General features: G+C 38.7%; 1 protein-coding gene across 8 annotated transcripts in view; it reads right to left on the minus strand.

Moving 5' to 3' along the window:
• Positions 1 to 18,946, minus strand: part of Ubn2 (ubinuclein 2) — a 70,020-nt gene that overhangs the window by 34,251 nt on the left and 16,823 nt on the right. For 5 of the 8 annotated variants that reach the window (XM_076566496.1, XM_076566498.1, XM_076566495.1 and 2 more), the window contains exons 3-6: positions 17,513 to 17,614; positions 10,998 to 11,132; positions 9,365 to 9,468; positions 8,030 to 8,525 (exon numbers count right to left, since the gene is read on the minus strand). In XM_076566496.1, coding sequence (XP_076422611.1) covers positions 8,030 to 8,525; positions 9,365 to 9,468; positions 10,998 to 11,132; positions 17,513 to 17,614 — 837 coding nt within the window. The remainder of the gene's footprint in view (positions 1 to 8,029; positions 8,526 to 9,364; positions 9,469 to 10,997; positions 11,133 to 17,512; positions 17,615 to 18,946) is intronic. The other 3 variants (XM_076566500.1, XM_076566499.1, XM_076566497.1) reach the window with 1 other exon arrangement.

Raw genomic sequence — 18,946 nt, forward strand, 5'->3', positions numbered from 1 at the left:
TGATGGGTCTATGAACTTTTAAACTTTGTATTCTATTCTATTCTATTCTATTCTATTCTATTCTATTCTATTCTATTCTATTCTATTCTATTCTATTCTATTCTATTCTATACTTTATACTTATTATCATATAGAATCTGCATAAGTAGCCAGAGGCTGGTAGTATTTCCCCTCAATCTTACAAATAAGGAGCTGAGCCGGGCAGTGGTGGCGCACGCCTTTAGTCCCAGCACTCGGGAGGCAGAGGCAGGCGGATCTCTGTGAGTTCGAGGCCAGCCTGGTCTACCAAGTGAGTTCCAGGAAAGGCACAAAACTGCACAGAGAAACCCTGTCTCGAAAAAAACAAAAAAAAACAAATAAGGAGCTGAAAACTTAGAATGGTTATGGAAGATGGCCCCATATCAGTTGATAGTACGTGATGCACCCAACATTTAGATTAAGGCCTTTGTAAAGTGCAAAACACGGGCCGGGTGGTGGCGTACGCCTTTAATCCCAGCACTCGGGAGGCAGAGCCAGGCGGATCTCTATGAGTTCAAGGCCAGGCTGGTCTACAGAGCGAGCTCCAGGACAGGCTCCAAAACTACACAGAGAAACTCTGTCTCGAAAAACCTGCCACACAGCACAGACACTGTCTGACTGCAGTAGTCTGGCTTCTATATAATTAAAAGCAATACAAAAATTATCAAGGGATAAGCACAAACTATAAGCTTGAGAATAACATTGCCACACTGTATTTCCTCTTAACCTGGTGACCAGAAAAAAAAGGGTTTTTAACTTGGAAACTCTGCCATAATCATTTATTTATAGACTGGGAAGTCCAAGGCACAGTTCACATCGGGAATCAGGAGATGCACACTTACTGGACAGAATTGATACAAGAACTTAAGCACACCAGGGCCACCTGTACCCAGCTACCAAAGTATGTGACAACTTTCCTTGCTTTAGATAGAAATGGCAAATTTCCAGGACATATTTCTTAGGATGTAGATTAGGCATGTTCAGGGGACAGAAATATACAAAGAAAGCCAGAATAAAAATGAAACTTTAGAAAAAAGGAAAAATTTAAGTCAAAAGGTTTATCATGAAAGGATATTTACTCACTGCAAAGTAAAAAATGAACAGCAAGAAGCTGTTTATCAGACAGACATAAATGTGAGAGCTTAGGATAAATTTTTATCTCCCGAAGAAAAAACAACATCTTATATTTCAAAGTAACACACAAAGAACTCATGGGTATTGTATCAGAGATCAGGGGTGGGGCAAAAGGAAATGAAGAAAGCATGGAGGTGAGGTGACTTCTGTCACCTGTAAGTTATGTGCTCCTGCTGAAGTATTTAGCCACTCTCCACTTACGTTTCTCAAAAGGGAAATAATGCTTTCACTTCAAATACAAGATTATCAAGAGAATTAAAGGGAGAAAAAAAGGAAGTCTCAAAGTAAGAGCTATGGCTGTACTCAATAGAGCAGTGCTTGCCTAGCATGCACAAAACCCTGGATTCAAATGCCAGAACAATCAAAAAGATAAACAAACAACACCCCCACTGAGTCACTCAGATTAGGTCTACAAACTTTATGTTACCTTTAAGGGAAAAGTAAAATATAACAAATCAAAAGGCTAAAGGCACCTGACGGCAAAAGCAAGGAGGAAGGAGTCCACAATAAAACTATACAAGTTATCACCTCTGCTGTGATCCCACACCCACCTCTTGATGACTGTGCTGGCTAATTTTATGTCAATTTGACACAAGCTAGAGTCATTAGTGAAGAGGGAACCTCAACTGAGAAAATACCTCCATAAGTTCCAGCTGTAAGGCATTTTCCTAATTAGTGACCAATGGGGGAGGGTCCAGTCCATTGTGAGTGGTGTCACCCCTGGGCTGGTGGTCCTGGGTTTGATAAGAGAGCAGGCTGAGCAAGCAAGGAGGAGCAAGCCAGTAAGCAGCACCCCTCCACGGCCTCTGCATCTGCTCCTGTCTCCAGGTTCCTGCCCTGTTTGAGTTCCTGTCCTGACTTCCTTTGATGACGAACAGTGATGTGGAAAAGAAAGCTGAATAAACCCGTTCTTCCACAAGTTGCTTCAGTCACAGTATTTCATCTCAGTCATAGAAACCCTAAGACAATGACCTACTTGATGGAATCTTGCACACAGTCCCCAGGTGTCACCCAGCACCTCCACCTGAAGACTTCTGCAGAATCATGTGCACCTCCCTCAGACAGTGCCCTCACCACTATGACCACCCTGCCCCTGCCACCTACTGGCCGCCTGTAGAACTCTACAGTGATCTGTAGCAAGAACCTGCTAACTCATCGAAGGTTTGCTCCTGTGCTCAGAAGCTGAAACTAGCCATAGCTGAACTAAGAACACTTCTAACACCCCATTAGCACATCATCACTGAATGGCCCCAAGACTAACCTCGACTGATCCAAAACCTGACAAGTTGGGGTAATAGCAACTGAGATCCAAACATCCAACTCAAAAAGGTAAGACAGATATCCATACCAAAAAAAAAATAATAATAAATAAAAAACACATTACCAATGACCTATGATGTCTAAGTCTCATCATAAAACCACAAACATGAAAAACCAAAATAACATGCCTCCTCCAAAATGTAGGATTCCCATAGAAATATTTCCTGAGAAAAGCAACTTAGATGACACACAATCATTTCAAAGTAGAATTATAAATTATTATAAATATGTCCAAGGAACTAAAAGGAACTATGACTAAATGCTGGACTGGAGGCTGCAACAACACAAATAGTCAAATGAAACAAAGAAAGCAAGTCAAGATGAGAATACAATTTAGTAAAGAGATAAAGTTTCTAAAGAAAACCCAAACTAAAAGAAAACTGGAAGTAAAAAAACTTAGTAAATCAAGTAAAAAGCTAATGGGGAGCTTTATAAAAAAAAATTGATCAAGTAGAAGAACATTCTGACAAGGGAGAAGAATTGGATTGCTCAATCAAAGAAATGGTAAGTCTAAAAGAAAAAGAAAGAAACACAAACAGAACATGCAGAACTCTGGCACACCAAACCTGGGGCTGGTTCATCAGTAAAGAGAGCACACTGTTCCTGTAGAAGACCCGAGTTCGATTCCCAGCACCTACATTAGGTTGCTCACAACTAACAGTGGTGGTTTGAAGTAGAACTGCTCTCACAGGCTTATGTGTGAGCATTTTGTCCAAAGTCAGTGGAACTGCTTGGAAAGTGTTAGGAGGTGTGGCCTTGCTTAGAGGAGGTCACTGCTGGTGGGCTTTTATAGGCTTCAAAAACCTGAGTCTCTTCACAGATCTCTCTGCCTCCTGATTTCGCACAGGGATGTAAGCTCCCCAATACTGCTCCAAGTGCCATGCAGCCTGCCGTGATGGCCATGGACACTAACTCTCTGGAACTGTGAGCCCCAAGTTAAATATTTTCTTTTATAAGTTGCCTTGGTCATGGTATTTTGTCACACTAATAGAAAAGTAACATAAGGTGGGACAGGGTGGAACAGGGCTTTAATCCCAGCATTCACACCACCCCCACATATACATACATAATTAAATAATAAAATAAAAATATTTAAGAAAACATTTTCTCTTTTCTTGCTTGTTTTTGTTGTTGTTTGTTTGTTTTGGCTCCTTTTGGTCTTTTAAGACAGGGTCTCACTATGTAGCTCTGACTATCCTGTCGCTATGTAGACCTGCTGGCCTTGAACTCACTGAGATCCACTTGTCTCTGTCTCCCAAGCACTAGGATTAAAATTGTATGCCATCAAGCCCCACCTTACAGATGATATTTTCAACAAAATCATAGGGAAAAAAATCACAAATCTAAGAAAAAAGATGCCAAGTGCAAAAGGCATAAAGAACACCAAATAAACAGAACCAAAAAGACAACATGCAGTAGTCAAAACACTGAATGTTCAAAACAAAGAAAGAATATTAAAAGCTACAAGAGAGAAACAAAGTCACGAGAACAGCATCTGATTTTTTAATAGAGACTATAAAGCCAAAAGGGCTTGGACAGATGTTTTACAAGTCTGAATGACTACTGATTCCAGTACAGATTTATCTGTGATAATCAAAGGCGAAAGAAGAACCTGCCAAGATAAAAGGTAGGTTAAAGGGAATTATGATCATCAAGCCAGCCTCACAAAGGATAAGGTCAAGTAATACTTTGGATGGAAGAGTTAGGCATATTCAAGAAGTAGTAACGAGAAAACCTAAGAAAAACAATAAAATCAACAAAACAACAGCAATCAATATACATCTTTCAAGAATAACTCTAAGCATCAATGGTCTTAACATTCCAACTAAGACACAGGCTAGCAAACCTCCAAGAAACGTACCTCACCACCAGAGATAGAAACCACTTCAAAGTGAAAGGATGGGCAAAAACACACCAAGAAGATAGTCTTCAAACTAGAAGAAAGAAGGACACTTCATACGGACCACGGGGACAATCCATCAAGACATTACAATCTTAAATATATATGCACTAAATTTGGATGCACTCACCTTTACAAAGCAAATACTTCTAGATGTAAAGTAACAGATTAACACACACACACACACACACACACACACACACACACACACACACTATCAGTAGGCAGTTTCAATACTCGACTTCTTTCACCACCCCCCTCTCACCAATGGATAGATCATGTAAAAAAAATGAATAGACAATTAGTTAAATGACATCATAGATCAAATGGATCAATGGATCTAATATATATGTACAGAACATTCCAACCCAACCACTAGAGTGTATACATTCTCAGTACATGAAACCTATACTAAAATATTGGGATACAAAATACATCTAATAAATAAAGAAAACTGAAATAATTTCTTGTATTTTATCTGACCACAGTGGAATAAAACTAGATTATCAACAGAAAATAGACCACACATGGTGGCAAAGGCCTTTAATCCCACTGGCTGGAGAGATGGCTCAGCAGTTAAGATCACTGACTGATCTTCCAGAGGTCCTGAGTTTAATTTCCAGCAACCACATGGTAGCTCACAACCATCTCTAGTGGGATCTGATGCCCTGTGTTCATGCAGATAGAGCACTCATACACATAAAAATAAATAAATTTAAAACAGCCTTTAATCACAGAAACTAGAGATACAAGGGACAAGACAACATAATAAAGGCAAAGACAACAAATCCACAGCCAACATATGTTAAACAGAGACAAACTTGAAGAGGTTCCACTAAAATTAGGAACAAGACAAGGATGCTATTTTCTCCACAAGACAAGAAAGGGAGATAAAAGGGATATAGAGAGAAGGGACGACGTCAAGTATCCTTATTTGCAGATGATATGATTCTATATATAAAGATCTTAGAGGCTTCACCACAAAACTCCTACACTAAGCAAAGCAGCAGGATGTAAAATCAACACACAAAAATAAGAAGCCTTCCTACATACCAAAGACAAACAAGCCAAGAAAGAAATCAGGGAAACAAAACTATTCACAACAACTTAAAAAAACAAAAATCCCAGACTAAATCTAACCAAGGATGTAAAACACCTGAACATGAGTCACAGGAGGGAACTTTATAAATAGAACTCTGGTAGTGCAAGAATTAACACAATCAACTGACAAATGGAACCTCATGAAACAGCCAAGAGCACCATCATTCAAATAAAAAAGGCAGTCTGAAGAATGGGAAAAGACCTTTACCAGTGATACATCTGACAGAGAGTTGGTATCTAGGATATAGCTGGAAATAATCATTCTAAGGTAATCCAGACCCAGAAAGATACATGGTCTCTCTGTATTTGTGTATACTAGCTCTGAATTTTCAGATATGTGTTCAATTTGGAGCAACCACAGAAGTCAGGAAACTAGTAACTACAGTTCCAGGGGATCCAATGCTTTCTTTTGGCCACCATGGGCACCTGTACACATGTATACCTTTTCCATAATTAAAAATAAAATAGGGGCCTAGAGAGATGGCTCTGTGGTTAAGAGCACTAACTGCTCCTCCAGATGACCCAAGGTTCAAACCCCAGCACCCACAGGCAGCTTATGCCTGTCTGTAACTGCAAGATCTGACACCCTCACACAGACAAACAGGCAGGCAAAACACCCATGCACATGAAATAAAAAAATAAAAATAAATTGTTAAAATAAATAAATAAAAAATAAAAATGAAATAAAATCTTTAAAAAATATAGTCAACACAGGCAATGAGTTCTCTTAGCACACTTCCTCTACCTTCTGGACTGAGGAAGGAAACTCAAGAAAGTGAAAACAGAGCAGCTATTAGTAAGCCACAACCTCAGAAGAAACACGAAGTAACAAAAACAGGAGTCAGCAAAACAGAATCAATCAATAAAACCAAAGGGCCAGCTGACAAAGAGAACTCTTACTTACATTGTGGAAGTGTACCTAAACTTGCTTGGTCCAAACTATTCTGACATGTAGTTGTTTATTTTGTTAATTATTTTTGCAGTTCCAAAAGATCAAGTCATGGACTTCTTATAACCTACCCAAGAGTTCTACCACTAACTGGGCAGTGGTGGTGCAGGCCTTTAATCCCAGCATTTGGGAGACAGGCAGGTGGATCTCTGAGTTTAAGGCCAGCCTGGTCTACAGAGCAAGTTCCAGGGACAACCAGGGCTACAAAGAAAAACCCTGTCTAGGGTAAATTAAAAAAAAAAAAAAAAAGAGTTCTACCACTGAGCCCTAGTTATTTTAATTTGTTTTTGTTTTGTTTTGTTTTTTTCAAGACAGGGTTTCCCTGTGTAGCTTTTGCGCCTTTCCTGGAACTCGCTTTGTAGACCCGGCTGGCCTCGATCTGCCTGGCTCTGCCTCCTGAGTGCTAGGATTAAAGGCATGTGCCACTACCACCCAGCGAGCCCCTAGTTATTTTATGATCTACTTTTCTAGCTAATCAGCAACTATAGTAAGCCTTAGTTCTATGCCCCCTATGACAGCTGTCACATTAGGTTCCTCCTCATACTTGGACTCATTTGTTAGTTTGATTAGCTACAAACCCAGTCTTACACATCCCCCTTTTTTCTGAGATACAGAATATCTTGTGTTCAATTTTGGCAGACCTGGTTTAAAATTATTTTTGATTACTTTGGCATGTCTGTCTGAATCTATGCTATATTCAGTTATTTTGAATTTTCTTCCAGGTATAATAGTAGATGCTTGTAGTCCCAGCACTGGAGGCTGGGATTGGAGAATCTGTAGGTGGAGGTCAGCCTAGCCCATCTACTATAAGGAATATAAAATGTAATTCAGGCATAAGAAAAAACTCACATTATTTTATATTCCTTACCCTTAGCAGAAGTAGCCCCTGTTAAACTGGTGTTTTTCTGAATTCTAATTGACGAATTTGAAGACATTTTTACTAAAAATCATTCTGCATGATGTATTATGGATTCCTCTTTAGTCTGCTTTTTTCTTCTAAGATTTCTCCATTTAAACCATCCCTATGCTTGTGTTTATTCTCTCTCATTTTTGGTTTTGTTTTTTTTTTTTTTTTGAGACAGGGTTTCTCTGTTGTAGCCCAGGCTGTCCTGGAACTCACTCTGTAGACAAGGCTGGTCTCAAACTCAGAGATCCGCTTGCCTCTGCCTCCCAAGTGCTGGGGTCGTGTTTATTCTCTTAACTCTTTAAATGTCCTGACCTCCACCTGTGCACTATGAATATATGGGTGTATGCACTCGCACACACACACATAATAACCAAATATGAAGAAAACTCTATAAGGTAAACTGAAGCAAAACAGAACCAGCTACAGAGCTTAGAATGTGGTTCGGTGGTAGAGTTATTGTCTAACATGCTTACAGCATTAGGTTCTATCCCCAGCACGAGAAGAATAAAAAAATCAAGTGTACAGTATATCCATGTTATAACTAGAGCTATTTAAATTTCAATAAAAACACTTATGTATGTACATACAGCCAATGTCTACAAGAGGCTATGGAAATAAGTTGTTGGGACTGTGGATTGTTTTGTCTTAAAACTTTAAACTACATGTTTGTGCAGTGAATAAAAACCAAGATCATCATTACACTTACTACACGAAGGTCCTCAATGCGTTTCTCAAGGAGCACAGGTAGGCCATCTGGAAGTGTAGGTACCACCTTGGGCATAACCTGAGAGCTGAAGGTGGGCTGGGTGGTGTTTCCATTTTCTCCCCCTGACTCAGAGAGGGGGCTACCATCAGAAGCAGCATCCAGTAATCTGTCAAAGTCAAAGTCATCTAGCATTTCTAGGGCATTTTCAGCTTCTTGAAACAATTCGTGTTCATTTGTGCTAACAAAAATAGGGAGGTCTGGATCAGCACTGTTCAGACTTAAGTCTGGGATATCATCCCCCAGGGCTGTGGCAGCACAAGAGGGTTTAGTCAGAGAGGAAGTTGATAGGGTCACAGGGACTTTAGGGCTAGACTCCTTCTTCAATGCATCCTTTTCTTTTTGAAATTTTCGTATCATGGCAGCCAGAGAAAGGGAATCTTTATATCGCTTCTTCTTTTTTTCAGACTTGTGTGAATTGAGAGCCACAACTCTGTGAAGGAAAAGAGAATGGTTAGGCTGTGTTATTTTAAAAGTTAATCCCCTACGTAAATGAGTAAAATAATTAAAATCTAAAATAATTAAAATAATCATGTGGGAGATGGAAGAATAAAATAGTCTTTTTAGTTTCGTATTAAATTATATTTTCATGATAGCACCTTCTTCAACCTCTTCTGGATGATATGGCAGGGTTTCACATAGCCCATGCTGGCCTCAAACTCCTTACATAGCTTAGGATGTCCTTGAACTCCTGCTTTAACCTCCAAGTCTTAGAAATACAGATTTGTGCCACCACTTCTGGCTTAAGCTAGTTCTTTAAGATTAGGGGCTGGAGCTATGGCTTAGTGGTCAAGAGCACTGGTTGCTCTTGCAGAGGACCCAGGTTTGATTCCCAGCACCCACATGGTGACTCACAACTGTCTGTAACTCCAGTTCTACAGGATATAATGCTTCTTCTAATCTTCAAGGGCACCAGAAACACATGTGTACACACACACACACACCCACACACACACACACACACACCCACACCCACACACCCCACATACAGGCAAGACATTCATACACATAAAATAAACAAAACTAGTTAAATAAATAAATAAAGTTGTAATAAACAAGATAGTCAATGAAAAATCTTTAAGTGCAATCTGAAATACTATACATCTCTAAGATAACAAAGCCTCCTGCTTATTAATAGTACCATAATATTATTAAAATGCAGTAGGTCATTATCAAATTAGACAACTAAATACATTAGTGGTGAATATATATTTCTAAAAGGAAACCATAATATTGTGGTACTAATTTCCTATCAGGCTTAATTTAGCATACCCCAGCTGTTTGGGAACTTTTTTCCTTGGCTTCTTCTCTTTTTCCCCTTCCTCTTTCCGCTTCCGCTTCTTTACCTCAATATCATCTTCTTTTATTTTGGGAACCTGAAAAATGAAAAGAGAATATATCATTTATCCAAGTATCAATATCTTCCTCTTTGATGTTAGCAATACAGCATCTAAGGCAGGGGTCTCTTAGAATTTCTTGCTGAAAGTATAGGTTCTTGGAGTCGATGAGCACTCTTGCCTATGTTTTGTTGCTACTGTTGTGTATGTGTTTAGGTGTGGGAGTCCAGATGCATGTGAACCAGAGGGAGTCACTGGGTGCCTTCTTCATTGTTCTCCACAGTACTTCACACAGGCTTCTCAGTGAACATGGAGCTCACCAATTAAGCTAGACTGGCTTGTGGGCAAGCCCAGATATCCTTCTGTCTGTGCCTCGCCAGTGTTTGGATTACAGGTGTGTGCTACCACGATAGGCTTTTAGATAGGCATTGGGAAAACTCAGTTCCTCATGCAATGGTGCAAACTCTACCAACTGAGCCATCTCACCAGCCTCTCAACCGTGACTTGGATGCAGTTCACTGGGCCTTAAGAGTTTACATTTTAAGTAGCGATTTTAGTGATTCTGGTACACATAAAGTCTTTGACCCCACAGAGGAAACACCTGTGGACAATATTCATTTCTCAGCTACAGTACAACAAAAGAAGTCACCACAAATTAGATATGAGGGAAGCTAACGGCTATGAATGGCTCTTGGACAGAAAATCCTACTTACTTGTTTGTTTGCCTGTTTTGCTGTTTTAATTTTTGGAGACAATATCTCACACTAGCTCTGGCTGGCTATGTAGACTAGGCTGACCTTGAACTCAAGATCCACTTGCCTCTGCCTCCCAAATGCTGGGATTAAAGACTATATGTTTGGGTTTTGTTTTGGGTTTTTTTTCTTTTAAATAATGTGGCAATAAACCCAGGGCCTTCTGCATAGGAAGTACGCACTCTACAATTAAGCTAAATCCCCAGCCCACACCAACATAATTTTAAACATATAATTAAGTAAAATTTCATCAAACAACAGTATTTTACTTTTCCTTATGTTCATAGGTGTGGCACAAATAATACTCAAAAAGTCTAACCTGAGGCCAAGTGTGGTGGCACAGGTCTTTAACCCCTGCACTCAGAAGGCAGGTGGATTTCTGTGAGTTTGAAGTCAGCCTGATCTACACAGTAAGTTATAGCCAGGGCTCTAGTGTGAGACAAGGTCTCAAAAAAAAAAAAAAAAAAAAAAAAAAAAAGACGACTTCTGGGGGCCAGCAAGATGGCTCAGCAGGTAAAAATACTTGCCATGCAAGCCTAATGGTTGAAGTTCAATCCCCAGAGCTCATGGGGGAATGAGAAGTCCAATTCTCAAAAGTATGGCATACACATGCCCACACTCATATATACACATATAATAATAATAAAAAAAAATCCTGGTCTGGTGGTGTAGCTTAGAAGTAGAGTGCTTATTTAGCATACAAGAACTCCTGGGCTCAATTTTCAGCACAGCAAAAAAATGTAAAAAAAAAAAAAAAACCAGAAGGCATACAATATTAATTTTATGTTCTCCATACTGCTGAGATGTCAAACTCACCTTGGGCTTGTGCTTTTGGTTATCTGTAATATCGTCTTCTTCAGTATCTGAAGCTTGGCGAAACTGAAGAGTGCCAGTGTTGATGTAGAAGCCTCCATATTTTGTTGTTAGAGAAGCAGGGACTAATTCGTCATACTAGAGCAAAAACAGTTTCAAATATATTCTCTTGTCTATAATTCTACAAACATGTCAAAGAACAACATTTACTGACAATTTCCTTAAATACTAACTGCAAATGCAGTAATCCCACTACTGGGTACACTCCCAAAGGGCAAGAAATCAGTATGTCAAAGAAATGTTATGCTTCTGTGCTTACAGCAGCATCATTTGTAAAAGCCAAGACACTGAACAACCTAAGCGTCCATCAGCAAATGAATGGAATATTAATATGCAGTGTATTTATTTATACAATAAAACATTATTTGGCATTAAAAACGCCAGAGCTGCTGGGTATGGTAGGTGGAGGTAGGTGGATCTCTGTGAGTTCAAGGTCAGCCAGGTCTATAGAATGAGTTCCAGGACAACTAGAGCTAGATAGTGAGACCCTGTCTTCAAAACAAACAAAGGTCAGAAAATTCTGCCATTTTCAATGTGTAGAAGACATTATGTTAAGTGAAATAAGCCAGAACAAAGAGATCAATATCACACACTATCCCTTGTATATGGACTCTAAATATGCTGAATTTACACAAGTTCAGACTATAATGTCAGACAGCAGAGGTTTGGGATGAGGGCAGAAAGAGATGAGGGAGACACTGGTTAATGAACTTTGTATTTCAAAATGGCCAGGAGAAAAGGTTTTTAATGTTCTCATCCAAAAAAAAAAAAAAAAAAAAGTGTTTAAAGTGATTATCCAGGCCAATTATCCTTATCATAGGATCATTAAAAATGTACACATTGGGCTGGAGAGATGGCTCACAGGTTAAGAGCACTGGCTGTTCTTCCAGAGGTCCTGAGTTCAATTCCCAGCAACCACATGGTGGCTCACAACCATCTGTAATGAGACTGACTCCCTCTCTGGCCTACGGGGGGATATGTGCAAACAGAACACTGTATATACATAATGAATAAATAAATCTTTAAAAATTATTTATTTAAAAAATTAATATCAAGACCCAGCATACACACACACACACACACACACACACACACACACACACACACACACACACACACACACAAAATGAAAATGACATCATTTTGTTTTCTTTACTGAGAGATGTCTCAGCAGTTAAGAGCACTAATTTGCCAGATCTGATTCCCAGCACCTACATGGTGGCTCACAACTATTACTTCAGTCCCAAGAGATCTTATGTCTCTTTCTGACCTCTGCAGACATCAAGCATGTATGTTGTATGTATAGAGGCACACAGGCAAAACACTCATACACATAATAATCAAATAAATAACCTCTAGTCACATGGTCTAAATTGATACATAAGTCATATATTAAATCTGAAGAGTACTTTATTCAAATATTCTAAATACTACAAATGATATTAAAAACACTACTGATGAAAAATCTACTATATGATTTCCACTATAAGGCACAAGTCAAAACTGAGCCGGGCGACGGTGGTGCCTTTAAGATCAAGAGGATCTGAGTTCAAGGCTAGACTGATCTACACAGAGAAACCTTGTCTAAAACAAAGTCAAAACTGAAGACATTAGAGGTTGTCATAGATCAGGAGGGTAGGAGGGATAAACAGCAGAGCCTAGAGAATTTTTAGAATGAAACTACTCTTTAGGGTACTATAATGTGAGACATATGTCAGTAAATATTTGTCTAAATCTACAGAATCTGTCATACCAGTAGATAAGACTATGAATTTAGGTGAGAAACAGTATATGGATGTAGGTTCATCAACTGTAACAGGTGCACCACATTGGTACAGTATGTTGATAGTAAAGGAGGGTGTGTGTGTGTATGTGAGTGTGTGTATTTAGGGTGGAAAAGGAAGGTTTGTGTGAAAGCGTGTGTGTGTGTGTGTGTGTGTGTGTGTGTGTGTGTGTGTGTAGTCAGGGTGGATATGGAAGCTCTTTGTATTGTCTGTTTAGTTTTGCTGTGCATCTAAAACTGTTCCAGCTGGGCATGGTGATGCAGGGAGATCTCTGAGTTTGAAAGTTTGAGGCCAGCCTGCTTTACATGACATATTTCAAGGCATCCAAACCTATACAGTAGGACCCTACCTCAAAAAAATTCAAAAAATAAAAACCTGTTCTAAAGCACAGTTTTATTAACTTATTAAGTTTATTAACTTAAAAAAAAAACTATTTGTGTAAAAGCATGAGTACATGCAATTTCCATTACTGAATTTCCTTTTGAGTAAGCCAGAATTTTAAATCTACATATTAGCATTATTACTAATGTTTGATACTTGTTAATGCTCTTTATCATATTTAAATTCACATTATTTGAATCTCAACGTAATTCTGGGAGAGAGTAATTGCACAGAAAACTGGGTAACACAAACATATATTTTCTTGAGCAAATGTCAAATTAGGAACTTCTATAAAACTAGAATCTAGACTGAGTTCCAAATAACAGTCAATACTCTAGATAGAAACATCCCAGTCTTAACTTGTCAACTGCTAACAGTTTTAGTAATGGCAGGATCTCTACTCTAAAGGACACTGCTAATATGCTTTGCTAAGATACCACAGGAATTTAGGAACATGATGTCCAGAGTGCATCATGCTGACAATCATTCCAATCACTCTTACCAGTTTAAGCTCTTACCAGTTTAAACTCTATATATCACCATCTATGTATGCAACCAGGCAAAAGCTAGACTAATTTGTCAATCATAAAATATTTAACTAGTGTCATTTTCTGAATACCCCAAGTAATCACTGCACACTGCAGAAGATGATATCATAATCCTACACATTAGCATTAGAGTAATCTAATACCCAGATAAGAATGGAAGAACACAGACTTTACCTACTATAAAACATGATAAGCCTTAATTCATGTGCTACAAGACAGAGTACTAATAATTCTTACATGTTGTCCTAAATTCATCCTCCTTTCATAAGAGAAAATAGATGCTAGAGTGATCAAAACATACTGGTGATAACAGCTGGTGCTTAACATACTGCCACTGTAGTAAAGTGTGCAACAACACCAACAGCAACAAACTAAATATATTTATAGGTATCTGCCAAAAGGACTACCTGGCTCTCGTTTTATAAGTCATTCCAAAATACACCTTCCCAACAGAAGTTCAGTATATGCCTATTACTAACAAATTCCTAGCAATTTGAGGCTAGCATTTGCCTCAGCCACATATTTGAACTCTATATAGCCAGGTGGTGGTGGCGCACACATCTTTAATCCCAGCACTTGGGAAATAGAAGCAGGTAGATCTCTGTGAGTTCAAGGCCAGCCTGGTCTACAAAATGAGTTCCAGGACAGCTAGACCTGTTACACAGAGAAACTGTCTCAAAAATTAAAATAAAAATATCCTGAATATGTATTTATTCAAGTAGATGAATGCAAGACAAGACGCTCAACTACCTGCAAACGTAACACTGAGAATTAAAATTACATTAATTAAAATCAGTTAAATATACATTAAAATCAGCATACTATGCACTAATATATAAATACCACTAAAATGTTGAATTTCAATGAAGAATATTTAAAATACATAAATTTTTTTACAAAGATATACATGCTGAATGTTTATTAGACACAGAATTTTTTAATATGGTGATATTTTATTTGTACTGAAATGTGATTTTAATTTTATGTTAATAAAGTTGCCCTGGGGTCAGAGCTATTAGAGCCATAGCAAGACCGTGGTGGTTAGAAGAGCTATGTAGATTTCTGTGTGTTCAGGGATACAGCCAGTATTGGAGACATACGCCTTTAAGACCTGGAGGGCGGTACTTACAGGCAGTGATGAGGCAGTCATGTGGTTGGGTTTACAACCAATGAGAAGGCAGAACAGAAAGACTATTTAAACACAGACAAACAGGAAGTAGCTCTCTCGTGGGGAAGTTAGGAGCACTGCAGGAGGTAAGATTTTATCTCTGAGCTCTGACCTCTCGGCTTTCTCTTTTACATTGGCTCTGTGTTTCTTATTTTAATAAGACGATTGGTTACATCTACAGTTCTAGGACAGCTAGACCTGTTACACAGAGAAACTCTGTCTCAAAAATTAAAATAAAAATATCCTGAATATGTATTTATTCAAGTAGATGAATGCAAGACAAGACGCTCAACTACCTGCAAACGTAACACTGAGAATTAAAATTACATTAATTAAAATCAGTTAAATATACATTAAAATCAGCATACTATGCACTAATATATAAATACCACTAAAATGTTGAATTTCTATGAAGAATATTTAAAATACATAAAAATTTTTTTACAAAGATATACATGCTGAATGTTTATTAGACACAGAATTTTTTAATGACTACAAAAGAAGTTTCATGTTTACTTTTTGGTGGAGGACAATTGGCAAATACCTTCTACCATCTTGTGCTTTCTTGCTGATTTATCATAAGCATAACTGATTTGTTTATGTATTGCACGTTGTCTGTATGTGTATGAGAGTGCACTCGCCTGTGCATGAGTGTATGGAAGCCAGAGGGCTGTGTGTCAGGCTTCATCTTCTTTATCAAGACAAGGTCTCTCACTGAAGGAAACTGGAACTGTCGGACTTGTTCAGACTAAAACTGACTGGTGAGCCCCAGAATCTGCCTGCCCAGTGCTGGGCACTGTAGTGCCTAGCTTTTAGGGGGTGCTGGAGATCCAAATTCAAGTTCTCAATGCTTGCATGGCAGACACTTTTTCAACTGAGCCATCTACCCAGGACCATAAATAATTCTTTAAAAAGCTAGAAAAGTAAAACCAAAGAAATCCTAGTAACAAAAAAATCCTATTTAAGCCCTTATATCCAGAAATGCTAATTCACTAAATCTTAGTTAAGACAAGGATATCAGGAGGCTGGAGAAAGGGCTCAGTGGTTAAAAACACTTATTGTTCTGACAAAAGACCCAAATTCAATTCACAGCACCCTCATCAGGCACCTCATAACTTCTGAACTGCAGCCTCAGGGAGCTGACACCTCACTTACCTCCTTGGGCACATACACAGACACATACATACATACATACATACATACATATAATAAAAATGCATGGGGGGGGGCTGGAGAGATGGCTCAGTGGTTAAGAGCACTGCCTGATTTTCCAAAGGACCTAGGTTCAATTCCCAGCACCCACATGAAGCTCACAACTGTCTGCAATTCCAGTTCCAGGGGATCTGACACCCTTACACAGACACACATGCAGTCAGAACACCAATGTACATAAAATAAGAATAAGTAAAATCATTTTAAAAAATGCTAAAAAATTAAGACAAGTGCATCAATGTTTTCTATCCTTGATTAAGCTTACTAGAGTTGTTTTCAGCATCTGGTTAGAACTTGATCCCTTTCCCAGTGTGGGCTTCTTTCTATGTGTACTAGTGACTGACTGTGCTCATGTCAGTGTGCCTGGCTCTGCCCCCAAGTGCTGGGACTAAAGGTGTGGGCCCCCACCGCCCAGCTGTGTGCTCATGGTTATAAACAGGGTCTCAGATATTAAAACAGGTCTCAGACTACCCTCAATTTACTATATATTCAAGAATGACCTTGACCTTCTGATTTCCCTGTCTCTACTGTACCAATTCTGGGACTGCAGGTGTACAACACTATGCCTTTTTCCTTTTTTGAAACTTTACTTCCCACTGGGTGGCAGTGGTACATGCCTTTAATCCCAGCACTTGGGAAGTAGAGGCAGGTCTCTGTGAGTTACAGGACAACCAGGGCTACACAGAGAAGCCCAAGACTAGAAAAAGAAAAACAAACAAACAAACAAACAAACATTATTTCTTAGTTTGGGCAAGGAGTAATGATTTCTCCAGGAATCAATGCTAACTATGCACCTGAAAATAAGCAACTATTAGTGTCACAAGATTCTTGTAGGATCTGAAAGCTCACAAACTACATGTAACAGTCTACCACCTTATTGGCAAACAAGGACTTGCAGCCAAGCTCAGCCTAACAATTTGTCACTCCACCTGCCAGAAATGAATTTTGCGTTTTCTAACTGGTGGTAAAAGCATCAGATTAAGTATAATATGATGCATGAAAATTACATGAGTTTAAATTTCACAGTCTCCCAGGAAAGTGTTACTCTTAACAATGCCACACTAATTCACTTACATATTCTACAGTAGAACAGACACCATATGGCCCACGGTCTAAAATATTTACCACACGGCCCTTTATAGATAGTTTGCCAAAGCCTGGCCTATGACAGCAATATAGTAACAACTTACCATGAACAAGTCAACATTACAAAAATGTCAATCTAGAGTATTTTTAAAAAAAACCCTTCAAACTATGAAAACAGCTTTTAAAAGCACAAATCAAAACATCCATTGAAATATGTTGTTACTTTGCCTTGACTTCTATTGCCAAGAGTTTACTGCCATATTAAAGATATATACTCACAGCCTCTGAGTTATCAATAAATGGATCTGTCTCATCATAGCCAAAGCCTATATCAATTAAATCTTGTAGCCGATCCTTCCGGTGTTTACGGACTTTCCCACCCTGCAAAGAAGAAATACATTAGACTATTCAGTACCTGTACTGTTTCCATAAATTTAAAAAACACCTAGTAGAATAATTCACATAATTTTTGTAGAGAAGCCCTCTGTAGGCAACCGGGTCTCCCCACACCTTGCATGTAAACTACACTTAGTGACTGCTACCTCAGAGCAGAACAAGCCAGACAAAGTAGCTGTAAGGTGGAAAATCTGTCAACACTTCCTCAGCCATAGTCAGCACTATCAGTGGTAAATCAATTGATGGCATCTATCCTTGACATAGTAAAAATTACCATTCAACTCTGTAGTCTTCCTTTCAAAAGCCTGTAACCCTTATTCAGCCATGAGGCTACAAAATAAGTGCTCAGTGTTCTTCAGAGCCATCACGATTACGAAAGCCAAGGGAAATATTAAGAAACAGTCAATCTTGCTGGACATAGTGGCACACACCTTTAATCCACACTTTTGGGAAGCAAAGGCAGGTAGATCTCTGTGAGTTCAAGGCAGCCTGGTCTATATAGTGAGTTCTAGGATGGCTAGAGCTACCCTGTTTCCAAAAGAATAGAAAAACAGTTGATCTAGATAAGCTTAAGGAGAGAACTCATTCTCAAAGTTATCCTCTGACCTCCACATCTGCCACATGCATAAGAAAGAGGCTTGTGTGCACACAGACACGAAATAAAAATTACTCTTTAAAAAGTAATTTTTATATCTTGTATGTATGAATGTTTTACCTGCATATATTTATGTGCACATGTGCATGCCTGGTTTCCCTCAGAAGTCAGAAGAGAACATTGGATTTTCTGAAACCGGAGTTAATTACGGGTGCTAAGAATCTAACCTGTGCCATCTGTAAGATCAACAAGGGATCTTAATTAATCACTGAGCCATCTCTCTCCAGTCTTTGTTTTTTATTTTTTAAGACTTTTTTATTTTTAGTTGTATGTGTGTTGTGTGCCTGTGTGTGGATATATGTATACACACATACATGTATATATGTATGTATGCATGCGTGCATGTGCAGGTGCCCTCAGGAGCCAGAAGAGGGCATCAGATCTTCTAGAACTGGTATTACAGAGTTGTAAGCTACCTGATGTGGATGCTGGAATCCAAATTCAGGTGCTCTGCAAGAGTACTACATTCTCTTAGCCATTGAGACAGTTGTCCAGCTCCCAAAAATTATTCTTAAAGTTATACCTAAATGTTATATAGTTACACACATAGACATACAGGAATATGAAAAGAAAAACAAGTTATACCTAAATGTTATATAGCTACACACATAGATATGCAGAAATATGAAAAACAAGCATAGACAGGAACTGATAAAGTCAGA

Source organism: Peromyscus maniculatus, chromosome 3, assembly GCF_049852395.1.
Source record: "Peromyscus maniculatus bairdii isolate BWxNUB_F1_BW_parent chromosome 3, HU_Pman_BW_mat_3.1, whole genome shotgun sequence".
NCBI classification, from domain to species: Eukaryota; Metazoa; Chordata; class Mammalia; order Rodentia; family Cricetidae; genus Peromyscus; species Peromyscus maniculatus.